Source organism: Grammomys surdaster, unplaced genomic scaffold, assembly GCF_004785775.1.
Source record: "Grammomys surdaster isolate TR1022 unplaced genomic scaffold, NIH_TR_1.0 362, whole genome shotgun sequence".
NCBI lineage: Eukaryota > Metazoa > Chordata > Mammalia > Rodentia > Muridae > Grammomys > Grammomys surdaster.
Window position 1 is genome coordinate 3,852,336 of NW_021604781.1, and position 14,631 is coordinate 3,866,966.

General features: G+C 45.7%; 1 protein-coding gene across 1 annotated transcript in view; it reads left to right on the forward strand.

Moving 5' to 3' along the window:
- Window positions 1-14,631, forward strand: part of Fry (FRY microtubule binding protein) — a 388,166-nt gene that overhangs the window by 206,353 nt on the left and 167,182 nt on the right. Inside the window, exon 4 of the mRNA XM_028779754.1 lies at window positions 4,056-4,109. Within this exon, the coding sequence (XP_028635587.1) occupies window positions 4,056-4,109 (54 nt within the window). The remainder of the gene's footprint in view (window positions 1-4,055; window positions 4,110-14,631) is intronic.

A 14,631-nucleotide genomic window follows, 5' to 3' on the forward strand; every position in this document is an offset into this window, starting at 1 on the left:
TTAGGGTTTTATTGCTGTGAAGAGACACTATGACCAAGGCAACTCTTATAAAGACAACATTTAATTGGGGCTGGCTTACAGGTTCGAAGGTTCAGTCCATTATCATCAAAGGAGGAAGCATGGCAGCATCCAAGTAGGCATGGGGCTGGAACGTCTGAGAGTTCCACCTCTTGTTCTGAAGGCAGCTAGAAGATTGGCTTCCAAGCAGCTTAGAAGAGAGTCTTAAAGCCCAAACCCACAGTGACACACTTCCTCCAGCAAGGCCACACCTCCAAATAGTGCTACTCCCTGGCCCAGGCATATTCAAACTACCATTTATATTAATATTAATCTATACATTTTAATTTTTAGCTCACACATGCACACACAAGGTCTCGTGTCTAACCCTGCACCTAGCCCTGCTCTACCACAGGACCTTTAAATATTGAAACAGACAGAGGTTGCTGCCTGTCTGGAGCCTCAGACAAGCAGGAGCAGCGTGTGGAGCTTCAGTCATGCACATGGCTCAGTGTAAAGTGGCTTTGCACCATGTAATGGGCTGTGAAAGGAAGAAACTTGGGCCTTCGCAGGCTTGAAAGCTGGGACACAGAGCTGGTATTGGAGGCTGGCTCCCAAGATCTCCCTGAGGGAGTGATGGCACGGCTGTGGGCAGTGATGAGGCAGAGGGGACCACTGACCCAATTTCTCCCCAGGTGGCAGCAGCCACATGCTGGCCAGCCCTCCACCCAGCCTGTAGGCTGGGCACAAAACGGCCTCTCACTCTTGGATGAACAGAGAAAATTCCAAGTAGAAATATTCACTTATAGTTGTTGCAAGGATGTCTGTGGGACCTGATGGCCGCCTCTTCTCAAATTATTGATGTTAATGTTGGCATTTTAGCTGGATTTACAAAGAACTGCTTTGGCTCACTAGCCAATAAGAACACAGTATAGTCCCCAGATGAGAGAGGGCAGTTAATTCCTAAGTCTAGGGGTGAGGGGGAGACCTCAGGGGTGTGGACTGAGACTATTATGATACCTGTCAGGCTGGTGCTCAAGAAGGCTGGCACAAGTTCAAGGCTAGCCAGGGCAGGGATGGGGCTTGCATCAGCCTTCGGTATGTGTTGTCTCTGTGACTGGAGATGTGGGGAGCCATGGGTCTGTGTGATTGGCTAAATATATATGAAGTTTTTCGAGGATATTTATTTACACTGGCCAAATAAAATTTTACTTACATACATTCGTTCATGTATGTATATGCATGCATATATGTATATCTTTTACATTTTTCAAAATCCCTGTACTAGTTTGCTTTCTGTTGTTGTAATCAAGCACTGATGGAAACCAACTTTGGGACAGAAGAAGTCCAACATCAAGAAAAACCATGGTAGGAACTGGAACAGACCCCAGAGGAATGCTGCTTTCCGGCACGGTCCTTATGGCTTTCTGTACCTTTCCTGTGGAATCCAGGCTCTGCCCAGTCAATAGCACTGCCCATACTGGACTAGGCCCTCCCTCCTCCATAATTTAAAAATTGAGAAGATATCCCATAGAGATGCTCACAGGCCAGTCTGATGGAGGCAATTCCTCATCTGAGGTTCCCTCTTTCCAGGTGTGTCAAGTTGATTTCTGTGCTGGTTTGAATAGGTATGGCACCCAGAGACTTGTGTTTAAGTGCTTGCCCCATAGGGAGTGGCACTCTTAGGAGGTGTGGCCTTGTTAGAGGAAGTACATTACTGTGGGGTTGGGCTTTGAGGTCTCCTATGCTCAAGCTATGCCCAGGGTCGCACAGTCTCCTGGCTGCCTTTGGATCAAGATGTAGAACTCTCAGTTCATTCTCCAGTGCCATGTCTGCCTGGACCCTGTCATGCTTCCTGCCATGATGATAAAGGACTAAACTTCTGAGGTTGTAAGCCAGTTCCAACTAAATGTTTTCCTTTGTAAGAGTTGCCATGGTCAAGATATCTCTTCACAGCAATAAAAGCCAAACTAAGACAATTTCCAAGATCAGCCATCACAGTCTTTAAAACATGTTTTACCTGCTGTAGCAAAAACAAAAAAAAACAAAAGCACATACACACAAACGCGCATGCACACGCACACACACACACACCACCAAAAACAACAAAAAAACCAAAAATACAAACAAAGATAAGTAACTAAATAATGCCACACTGGGGGTCAGCCAGGCTTCCTGGAGAAATCACAGCTTGATGGCAGAGAGTGGCAGTCTGCAGATCCTTGTCACTGCTGAGATTATTTTTGCAGTGTCTTGTGACAGTCAAATCACATAGCCCAGTTCACCAGTTCCTCCTGGCAAGTAGGTAACTAGAAAACTGTCCTCCTCATCGGTCTAGTAAGCCGACTTTATTTTATTTCTACATGAAAGGAATTAGAAACATATGCCTTTCAACTTTGCTTCTATCAAGTCCCAGTACACAAACTAAGTGATTTGTAAGCTTTATTTTTGTTTGTGTGCACGTGTGTGCGTGCGCGCGCGTGCATGAGTGCAGTGCCCTTGGAGGCCAGAACAAAGCATCGGGTCTCCTGGAACTAGGGTTATTGGCCATTGTGAGCTGTCAAATGTGGGTGCTAGCAACCAAATTCCAGTTCTCTGGAGGAACAGCTTTAACTGCTGAGCCATCTGTCTAGCCCCAGCATCCATCTGTCTATTCATCCATCTATCCATCCATCTATCCATCCACCCATCCATTTTCCTTCCTTCCTTCCTTCCTCCCTTCCTTCCTGCCTTCCTTCCTTCCTGCCTTCCTTCCTGCCTTCCTTTCTCTTTTGTTTGTTTTCCTTTTTCTCTATTATTAGCAGTTGAACTTAGGGCCTTGCGCATGCTAGACATGTGCTCTGCCACTGACCTATGCCTCAGCTCTCACATACTAAAATTTAAAAATAAAAATAAATGTCGTAGTTGTTAGTATGAGGTTTCCACCATAAACACAGGGCTGCTTATAGCATCAGCTGCTTAGTATAATTTGTAAATATTTATTTATTTCATCCACATAGAATCTTCTCTCTGTGCCTGGCTTCCAGGACTTGGCATAGCATCATTCCGGTTCATACCGGGCGTTCCAGAGGACAGGCCTTTCTTCTCTCTTTCAGGCTGACTAGTATCCCACTGTGTAGAGTTTCCGTGTATTCACTGATAGTTGTTAGGGTATTCTTGAGTTGGTATCATGGACAGTGCCTCAGGGAACATGGTCATGCAGATGTGTATCATAACGAATTCACTTCTTTGCAATATAATTCTGCTTCAGAAGCAGAATTGCTGGTTTGTGTGAGTTTGTATGCTGTTGGTTTTGGTTTGGTTTGGTTTTTGGTTTTAGAGCAGCCACCATATCATTTTCCTTAAAGTAATTTTACTTTTTTTTTTTTTTTTTTTTTTTTTTTTTTGCTCACCATTTATAATGGACATCGTTTCTCTAGGTCTACCAAAGCTTATCTTTTGTCTTTTTGACAAATTTCATTTCAGCCTAGATGAGGGGAGATTTCATTTTGAATTTAGTTTACGTTTTCCTGAATGTCAGTTCTTCACGTTGAGCAGAGAGGTGTAGACTAAGGAGACTGTCAAGAGCCCAGCCAGCAGGTGCACACCTGCAATCCCACCGCCGTGGAAGTTAGAGGGTTCAAGGCTAGCCTAAGGTGACCTTGTTTCAAAGAACCAAAAACAGCAAAAAGAGTTGGGATAGAAATGGGGCTGAAGGGATGGCTCAGCAGTTAAGAGCATGCCCTGCTCTTACAGAGGACCCCAGTTTGGTTAAGAGCATCTCATAACTGCTTGTAACTCCACTTCCAGGGGATTCAGCACCTTCTTCTGGCCTCTGTGGGCACTGCCCTCATGTGTACAGACTCACACATATATATTCATAATTTTAAAAAAATCCAAAGAAGAAAGGTTAAAGTCAGACTAGCAAAGGAATACTTTTTAACGTAGTTAAATACCAGCACTCCCTTGTTCTATAAAGGGAAAAAAAGCGAATGAGAAAATTATAATAGTAATGGCATTTCTCTTACAGTGTTCACAAGCCTACATAATTACTTTCGTATATGTTTTTCCCCCTGTAGGAAAAGCCATTGACGAAATCTCTGCAGCGTGGAGAGGACCCCCAGTTTGATCAGGTATGAGGCTGCTGCTGTGCGTGTTGTGTGTTTTCTATTTATATCAAAACGGACAAAACAGAAGGTGGGGCTGTAACTGAGTGGCAGAGGGCTTGCCTCAAGTGGAGGTGAGGAGGAGATACCAGGAACATAAGATACAGACAGAGAGGCAGGGATGGTCACTGTGACGCTGAGGAACTCCCTCGAAGCCATAGGTGTGTGGTTTTAATATGACTTCGGGGGCGGGAGATATGGTTCAGAGGTTAAGAGGACCCAGGCTTGGTTCCCACATACCAGTTCCAGGGGATCCAACAATGTTTCCTGGCTTCGGCAGTCACAGCATGCACGTGGTACACACACATGCATCAAGCAAAAACATACACATAAAATAAAAGCAAAATAAATCTTTCAAAAAATACTGTCCCCTTGGCATCTGAAGCTGGGTATTAGAGACATTCAGGGGATGCACTGTGGGTTGGGTTAGAGAGGGCTGGAAAGCCAAAGAAGAATATAAGTGGGCCCCTGGTGTTTCGTTTTGTTGTCCTAAATCTTTGTATGCCAAAATTAGAGACCAAGAAAAGGGAATCCTGTTGTAGTAACCAATTAATCTCTACTCAAAACCACCCTAGTGGTGACTTCGGAATGCGTTCTTCGTTACCTGCCCCAATATTCGGAGTTCCCGAATTGAAGACACACACGCACAAACGCAGTTGTATTTTTAATATCCCTTAAACAGCTCAATGGCTAGGCCACTCACTTTCTAACCTCCATGTGGCTGTCCTACTTTCCGATAATCCCAACTCATCACCTACTAAAACCTATATCCATCTTGGCTGCCCTGAACCCAGACCTGCAGCCCTCCTGGGCTCCTCCCTCTGTCTCCCTGCCCAGCCGTTGGCTGCCCGTAACTTTATTTACCAATCAAAACCAACTGAGGACAGGAATCTTCAGCTCCTTTTGTGCAGACCTGTGGAGTCCCGTGTAATTTGGTGTGTGTGTGTGGGGGGGGCAAATTAACATAATACAAGCAGCACTAGACCAAACCCACAACAGAATCCCACTGAAAAATCAACTTCCTCTAAATTAGTTGTAGTCTGTGATGACCAGGTCTCTACACCAGGGCTTGGTTTTAATGTCGTCCACTCATTTCCAGGCCGCCAGGATTCATGGCACACACCTGTAACCCCAGCCCTTGCGTGGTGGAAACAAGTGTGAGCTACAGAAGAAAGCCCTGCCACTAGAACAGATCGAGAGATGCAGATACAGTCAGTGGTAGAATGCTTACCCAGCATGCCCTAGTTTTAATCCATAATCCTGGAGAGAGATTGGGGAGGGGGTGGGGGAGGAAGGAGAGACAGAGAGACAGAATATAATTAACAAGAGTTGAACTGACAAGTCTGAAAGAGTAAAATGGCCTCAACAATCATAAAAGCATGGAACCTTAGGCTCCAGTGGAGAAAATAGTAAATTAAAAAAAAAAAAGAAGTTAGTAGAAAAAAAGTAAAGAAAATCAAGCCTAGAAAAGGTCATCAACATCCAATAGCAAGGGACTGAGCAAGGGACACTGGATGGGAGAGAGCCTGGTCCTGTCACTTCAGAGGGACTTTAGAGGTCTCTAGGAATGATCTGTAGCAGGACGTTTGAGGAAACTGCATAGGTGTCATGGTGCTGCCCTGGTGGTATATGACATAAGGACAGTGTCTTCAAAATCTCTTAGTGGGTGCCCGTGTCTGAGGCCAAATACTGCTCAATGTTCTACGGCCTAATGAACTCTCAGGCTTTATGGTCTGGGGACCCTACAGAAGGAAGCTGCAGAGCTTCGTGTGTACAACACAGGGGGACACCTCAGGCCTCACGCATCTGGAGTGTTGCAGCAATATCATCCACCACAGAGATGCCATTCTCTGCGATCCATGGTGCTCCCTGACAGTCACAGGGTGGTGCTCAGTCCTGCCTCCTGAGCTGCTATGGCCTGGCCTTGCCCTGGGACCCCCGCCCTTCAGCCCTGTGTTGTCAGTCGTGGTTGTGACCGTTGCTCGGTTTGTCAGAGATCCTTGGTGGAGGTGTCCGTGGTGTTTGGTGCTGCCATTTTGTAAGTGGCAGGTGTGGGCTCTTTCTACGTCCTTCATGATTTATCATTCACTTTGTGTGATTTTTCATTAAATTTTATATTCTTAGACTCTTTATCCTACTATCACTACCCTTTCTTGGGAAAACAAATTTTTCTAGCTAAATATATCTCCTTCTTTATTCTCTCAATTCATCTAAATTAACGCTGCTGCGAGGAGTACTTATCCCAAATCACTGAGCTTGTAGCACAGCAGTGAGGCATACTTATCCCAAATCATCCGGCTTAAATACACTTTGTTCTTTCATTTAGCCTTTCATTCAACATTGTAGAAACACACTACCGTTTGGAGCTAGACAGACCTAGGCTTAAATCTCAGCTTGTGCACTGAATTCACTAGATTATTGTTAACCTTGTGACACACAGTGTAACCCATGGACCTGTGTTGTGAACATCACCTGGCAGTCCAGAGCTACAACCCAACCACAACCTCATGTTGTCAGGTCCAGGATCTGACGGGGGCTAACAGAAGGCTGGGAGGTTAAAGAGATCTTTGACTCTTCAGTTGTAGACTCATGAGACATATTTCTTTCACTCCAGAAGAAGGCTGCTGACCAGACAGTCACCAGAAGGCACCCAGACACATGCTGGCACTCATGGGCTACATGGTAGCAGGCACTTGAGCTTACAGAAAACCACACACAGGCAGGCTGGCTAAGGCTGCTACTCTGCCCTCAAGGCCATGTTCATATAGAACCCATACAAAAATGTCACTTGCTAAAAGTAGTTATATGCTAGATTATATCACTGTTAATTTGGGTCCCCAGACATCTGGTGTCGGCAATTTTGTACTAACCCTGACCCGTCCCCCCACCCCACCTCCCACTCACCATGTCTAGTGTCAGCCATGTTTTAGCTAACTTGTAGTGGATATCCATAGCAGCACCATATTGTCTGAGCATAGACTGGCTCTTATAGCCTTTTGCTCTCTACACACATTCACTAAAAGCTTGAGACGGCCCATTCTGTACTGTCGCCGTCTGTAGATGCTTCGAGTGGGAGCAAATGGTGAGACGGTTACCCAGATCCATAAGACACATAAAACACGTAAGACACATAAGGCCCTAGTGCCAGTGGGATGCCTCTTCATCCTACACTTCCCAGTATCAAAACGGCCTAAGTGACAATCTCATGTAAACACCAGGAGACTGTGCTCCTGAAGGGGCCATGGGAGACCTTTGAAGAATAGAAATATTGGGGGAGGGGCTTGGCATTGATGAAGATTTGACATTAAATAAAGCAGAGGCAAGGAAACGCATACAAAGGATGGTTAGTACTAATATAATTTAAGAATAATGAAAGAAGTAGAAACAGGGTAACCCAATGCAGACCGACTTTTGAGGCAATTTGCACTTAGTTCAATAAAGAGTGTCTGGAATGTGTGTGGTGGCTAATCCTGGTGTCAGCTTGACACACTGGGGAAGAGAAAACCTCATGAAGAATCACTTCTATTAGAATGGTGTATTGGCACATCTGTGGGGGCATTTTCTTAATTGATGCAGGACAGCCCAGCCCACTTTGGGTGGTACCACCCCTGGGCAGGTGGGCTGTATAATAAAGGTTGCAAGCCAGTCAGTAACGTTGCTCCATGGTTTCTCCATCAGTCCGTGCTGCCGTGTTTGTGCCTTGAGCCTTTGAGATCCTTATTGATGGCTGTAAGCTATAAACCAACCTTTTCCTCCGCAGCTTGGTTTAAGTCAATGTTTTATGACAGCAAGAGAACTCTACCTGGGGCACAGTGTAAGGGTACAGACCTGATACAGGTCCTGTCCTCAAGAGGTTCCCAGCCCCAGAAGGAAGAGTATATCTTACACTTAGAATTCCACCATAGGAAAGCTAGAGGTATATATCAGGTTACGAAGGGGTTTAGAGATGAGAGCAGCTCGTGAATGTCACAGAGAGTCATCAAAGAGTAGTGACCTAGTCATCCAGAAGAACAGGATGGGCCAAGGTTAACCCATGCACAGAGGTTTTAGAGAGAAGAGTATCATGGCAGGTATGGCAGTGCGAAGTTGGGAGGATGTTTCGTTTCAGTGGGTCACAGGAGCCACCCCAGAGGGCTCTGATCCCAGAGGGCTCCTACTGTGTTCTATAGATTAGAATTACCAAGAAGAGGAAAGCTATGCTTATGGAGTGGACGGTGGGAAAGGCTATGGATTAGTTTTAGGTCGGGGATAGGAGAATCTAGAGAAATAACAAGATTGTTCATTTATATGGTCACTCAACAAACAGATCTGAAAGGGAGAGCAAACGAATGAAGAATACGGGAAACCTGAAAGGGTTCATACTAAAAGTTCTGGGAGCTGACTGGAATGGAGCAGTATCATAGGGTCCTAGAGAGGAAATCCTTTCAAGGAAAAACCCACTGGAGAAAAGCATGCTGGAACCCAGGAGAAGCCTAGGAAGATACAGCTGTCCAGGGCACGAGTAAAGGGACATGACCACAACAGAGAAGGCATGTGAGGGAAATCTTGGCTGCAGAGCTATCTGTTGGAGTATTGGGGTTAGATGCTTGAGATCGGGCCTTCCTATGAAGCCTTGGCTCACCTCGAATTCTCCCTCTGGACTCTTACCTCTTCCCAATGCTAGGACTCCAGATGTGCACAGCTGTGTACCACTGTGCACAGCTGTGGAATACATTTTTCCTGGCTGATAAGTCCATGTTAAGTGGTCTAATGGCCTTGCTTTCACTCCTAAGTTTTTATCCTTCACCAAGACTGGCAACCCTTAAAGAGCAGCCAGCATGCCAGGGCAGGACCACGGCGCCCACAATGGGGTGGATTTTTGTGATATGCAAAGAATTTGCTATGAGCTGTGAGGTAGCTATTTTACCTTCAAGCAGCTCTCTTCTGTTATCAGATTTAACAGACATCCTTTTTCTGTTTGTTTTTAAAGATATGGCTTTTTAAAAATCCATTTTATGTGTATGTATGTATGTATGTATGTATGTATGTATGTATTCCTGAGTGTAGATATGGGTACCCTGTGTGTGCAGGAGCCCCGGGACTCCATAAGAGGGCATACAACTGGAGTTGCATGCGGATGTGAGCCACAGAGTGTGGGGTCTGTAAACCAAACTCAGTCCTCTGGAAGACAGCCCGTGCTCATAACTGCTGAGCCACCTCCTCCATCAAACAGTCGCTGACATGTCACAGGTGGACCTGGGTGGGTAGTGAGCAAATGCAGACAAAGAGAAATAAATGCTAATGTTCAGTAATGCCCCTTTACTGGGGAAGATGTCAGTGCTTCCTTTACAGAGGATGGATACATGACAGGCACTAGACACGTGCACCGAAGAGACAGCTGCAGAATAAGCACTAAATATCCTTGCATGTGCTTTCCAGCTGTGCACATACACATGTGCATTCCGGCTGTGCACATATGCGTTCTCTGACCTTAGCTTTTAGACTGTAGCTTATGTGCTGTCTGATAGTGGACAAACAAGACTGAAATGCGGACTGTTTCACTAGCTGGACCACCCCCACCTTCACCCCAAACTTAGTGTTTTGGAACAGCCTCTGCTGGGGAGTGGAGGCCACTTCCTTTTTATGTTTCATTGTTCCCCAAAGGAGCTATGGCTGGAGCATCGGATGAAAGTCCAAACATCAGAACCATATCTTAATTGTTCGAGGTAAATTGTCTCACTGTGCTTTGCACATTGCATAAGGAGGAACATAGGAGCTAAGAGAACGTGCTAGAACCCAACTGGGTCAGGGCATTGGCATGGAACCCTAGAAATGACAGACCTTCAGGAAGAACCTTCAGCAGATAAGACTATAGCCAAGGCTACCCCTTAGCTTCTGCATTTTGCACCTGCTGATGTGTCAGACAAGAAGTGGCAGAGTGTGGCCACAATAGACATTGGATTTTGAGGACTAAGGAGAGAGCCGAGAGTGAGGCAGGGAGAGCGGGCATCTCTGGTGTGTGAGAGAGATTGAGAATACTTGAAGAAAGGACAAAGATGTGGAGGTGGGTGAACAGAGGAGAGCAGAGTCAGGTGAGGCCTGCTCGGCTCTCACAGACCCACCCAGACTGAGTGAGTGCCTGGCCAATGGCTATGTTCATTTTCACGTGCTGTCCTGAGACTTCTGAGAAAGATGGACACTGTAGCAATAGGCTTCATCCAATAACGGATTCTGAATCCAGGATGGTTCCAGCTATGATTCTCAGGGTCATTTCTTGTTGGCTTAAGAGTGAGTCATAGCCCAAAGCAAACTTGGGGATCAGGCGTTCGCTTCCTCCCTCCCTCCCTTCTTCCCTCAGAGTCCAATGGCAGGCAAGCATGCCTTGCTCAGCCTCCTCTGAATCAAGCCACGGGAAGCTGGGAGGTACTTGACTGTGTGCTTATGTGCCGGACTCAGAAGCATGCAGCATAAGCTAAGCCCCCGTGAATTCCCCAAGTTGCCCTGAGAGTCAGTGCTTGGATAGGAGGTAGTTAAGGCATCCCCACTGCTGTTGCCCTTGAAATGCATTTGTCTGGCTCTGGTAGATAAAATTCTATCATTGGCTTTGGTAGGTCGATCAATAATCTCGTCAGAGTTGTCTGAGTGATATTAATTAGTATAAGGCAACAGGCTTTTTTTTTTTTTTTTTTTGTTTTTTTTTTTTTTTTTTGTTTTTCGAGACAGGGTTTCTCTGTATAGCCCGGGCTGTCCTGGAACTCACTCTGTAGACCAGGCTGGCCTCGAACTCAGAAATCCGCCTGCCTCTGCCTCCCGAGTGCTGGGATTAAAGGCGTGCGCCACCACCGCCCGGCTGGCAACAGGCTTTTACTGCAATTTCAGACATGCATATTTTTGGTTGATTGACCTTACGCTCCCCCCCCCGGCCCCCATGACCACTTACACTGCCCCCTTCCACCGTGTTCCCTGTTCCCTTTCATACCAAATGCCTCTGTTACCCTCCTCACCCCTCCCTTAGAGCCCACCCCCACACCTGGCTCATAGAGCCCTTTCTAGTTTCTCAGCCCCTGCTAGCTCTCACTTCCACAGAAACACACACAGATAAAAATGTAAATCTGGCTCCACATCTGAGAGAGAACATGCAGTGTGGGTCTTTCAAAGTCTGTATTGCCTCGATCAATAGAATACCTTCCAGTTCTGTCCATTTTCTTGCAAGTTTTGTGATTTCATTCATGGCTGAATAAAATTCCATTGTCCATATGTGTCTCAGTTAAGATTAACATTGCTGTGAAGAGACATCCTGACCAAGGCAACTCTCATAAGGACAACATTTAATTGGAGCTGGCTTACAGGTTCAGAGATTCAGTCTATTATCATCATGGCAGGAACGTGGCAGTATCCAGGCAGGCCTGGCACTGGAGGAGCTGAAAGTTTTACATCTTAATCTGAAGGCCGCTAGGAAAAGGGTCTCTTCCACCCAGAGCGGACCTGAGCATCGGACCTCAAAGCCAGCCTACCTTGTGACACATTTCCTCCAAAAAGGCCACACCTATTCCAGCAAGGCCACACCTCCTAATGGTGTCATTTCCCATGAGCCAAGCTAACTCAAGCCACCACAATATATACTTCATGTGTTCATTATCCTTTCATTCACTGATGGACTCTAAGCTGCTTCCACTTCCTTGCTGTTGTGACAAGAGACACGAGCGTGTAACTCTGGGGCAGGACAGAGAGCTTATTAGGTATATGTCCCAAAGAGGTATAGCTGGGTCTATTTTCAGTTCCTGAAAATGTTTTTTAATTAGTGTCATATAATAATTGACTTCATAACAACCTTTTCATTCGTGTACGTAGTGTATCTTGATCACATGTATCCATTACTCTTTTTTTCCCTCCCACTCGTTTTAATCCCCTGCCTCTTCCCAGCTAATGACTCCATCTGCATTCATGTCTGTTTGTATGCCAGTGTATGTGTGCGTGTGTGAAAGTGTGTGTGTATGTGTGAGTATATGTGTGAGTGTGTGAGTGTATGTATGTGAACTTGTGTGAGTGTGTAAGTTTGTCTGAGTGTGTGTGTGTGTGTGTGTGTGTGCCTCAGAGAGACAGGAAAAAAAGGAGAAAGAAGATGAGGAAGGGGAGGAGGAAGAAGCAGATGAGGAAGGAGAGGAAGGGGAGGGAGAGAAGGGGAGGAGGAAGAAGATATTGGAGAGGAAGAAAGGGAGGAGGGGAGGAAGACAAAGAAGAAGGAGAAGGAAGAGGAGGAAGAAATGAAGGAGGAAGAAGTCGAGGAAGAAGAGAAGATAGGGATGAAGAAGAAGAGGAGACTCAGGATTTTCATTAGGGTTTTTTACACAAATGTGATGTGTTGGAGGGGAGGTATTTACAGGAGCAGGGACACCTTACCGGAGGTTAGACCACTGAAGAAAAGTGTTTTTCCCTCTGCCTCAGGGATCGCCTCCCTTCCACAGCAGAAGCCTCCACCCTGGTTTCCATAGGCACGCACCAGTGTCTGTTCCTGCCACGCCTGAGCGTTCTTCTCTCCCCATGCCCTCAGCCCCACGCCCTCACCCTGTGCCCTCTCCTCCTCAGTTTTCCTAGTGACAGCTGTCCTCACTGGAGTGTGGTGGCTGCTCTAGGTAGTCTCCTCAAGTGTTCAAGGATGTTGAACACGTTTTAAAGTTTTTCAATTTTATGCATATATGTGACTGATTTTGATTCGGGTCTTTATTGTCAGCCTGTTCCCACCAAGTCCCCTTCCTGGGCTCATGTCTGACTATGTCTGTCTGTCTGTCTGTGCCCCACTGCATTTACTTTGATTTGCACATGTGAACTTGATTGGGGTGTCATTTACTCCTGCAAGGGCAACACTTCCCAGGAATCAGACCCCGTCCTCCAGCAGCCATGAGCCTATAGTTCTTCAGGGAGGTGTGGGGCTTCATCCCCTCCCCCCATGACACACTGTTGGTGGCACTGACTCAAGGGCAGATCACCATTTCTGCTGTGCGATGAACACTTTTACAAATACTTACTAGCCACTTGCTTTTCTTCTCATGTGAACTGTCAACCGAGGTCACTGGCTTATTTACTGTTCAGAAGTTTGGGGTTTGGGGTGTTGAATTTTTGCAGGTCTTCACGTGTTCTGGACACTAACTCCTTGTCTGAGGATAGTTAACAACAGTTCTCCGGCTTCCCCATAATTTTTTCTGCTGTGCAGAAATCCGATGTGTTTTATGTCTGAAGTTTCATTTCAATATTTAGAAACAGAAGAACGAGACCGATATTCTAGAAGGGTTGTGTGTCCTGCGTTTTATAGCGTCTCGTTTTGTCCTCATTTTAAAGCCCAGTGAGATTAAGTATTCCCTGGCTAGGCTTACGACTCAGAGCTTCAGAGAGAAGGTACTGTGCCAGGCCCGTAGAGCTGTAATGTGAAGCCAAGACCTTCGGAGCTTCTCAGTGCCCTTGGGAAATGATGGAAATGTGCCAGGTGAAGGCTCAGGCATCTCGTGCTGGGCTCTGAGGATCTTCAGTTGCAAGCGTTTGCTCGGAGTATTGCTTACACCCATTGCTTCTGTTATTGCTGTAATTTCCAGACAATGTACTCAAACGTTCTGAGTAGCTTCTTCCTTGGGTTTCCTATAGGTACTGTCTGTCTTGTACACCGTTAGAGCAGCTTAGGTTGTTAATATGTGAAAAAGAATACCACCTATTAGCAGAGAACTCATGGTAAAATGCATCCGTGTGCTAGAGTTGAGAAAGCATCATGAGCACTTACAACTGTCTCAAAAAGGAACCATGAGCCTGTGGTGTTTCAGCAGTCACTGTAGTGTCCAGTGCAGTGAACACCTATTTAAAGTGGATAAGTGGGGCTGGATAGGTTGCTCAGTGGTTAGAGCACTGGCTGTTCTTACAGGGGACCTGGGTCCCATTCTCAATATCCAAATGGTGGCTCACAATCATCTGTAACTCCAGGTCCAGTAGTTCTGACACCCTCTTCTGGTCCCTATGGGCACTACATGCACATGGTGTACGTACATAGAGGCAAACACACAAAATAAGAAAAATTACTAAGTCTTTAAAAATGTCTAAGTGAAAATGAATAAGCAATTAAGGACAAAAAAACCAATGTTGCATTTGTACTTCATTAGTGTTATTCGGCATTACTGAAATAATTCTCTAGTAGATCGGTATGTGCCATAAAACCAAGGTATTAAAACAACAACAGCAAAATGATTGCTAATCTTCTAGGGAAAAAAAGTACTAAATTAAATGTTAAAGGTTGTTACCACTTACACAGGAGTGTAGTGTCAATATTTTCAGAATTTACGCGGTACGTACCCTGAGCCCCAGTGTCGCTTGACACGTGAACTCACAAAACTGAACCATCACTAGGGCGACTTTAAATTGACCATTAAGTGTGCCACTCGTGACAAACCTGTCTTGTGACTATAAAATATGGAATGACCTCATGAAGTAAGTATCCGAACATCTATGTGAAGTAAGTATCCGAACATCT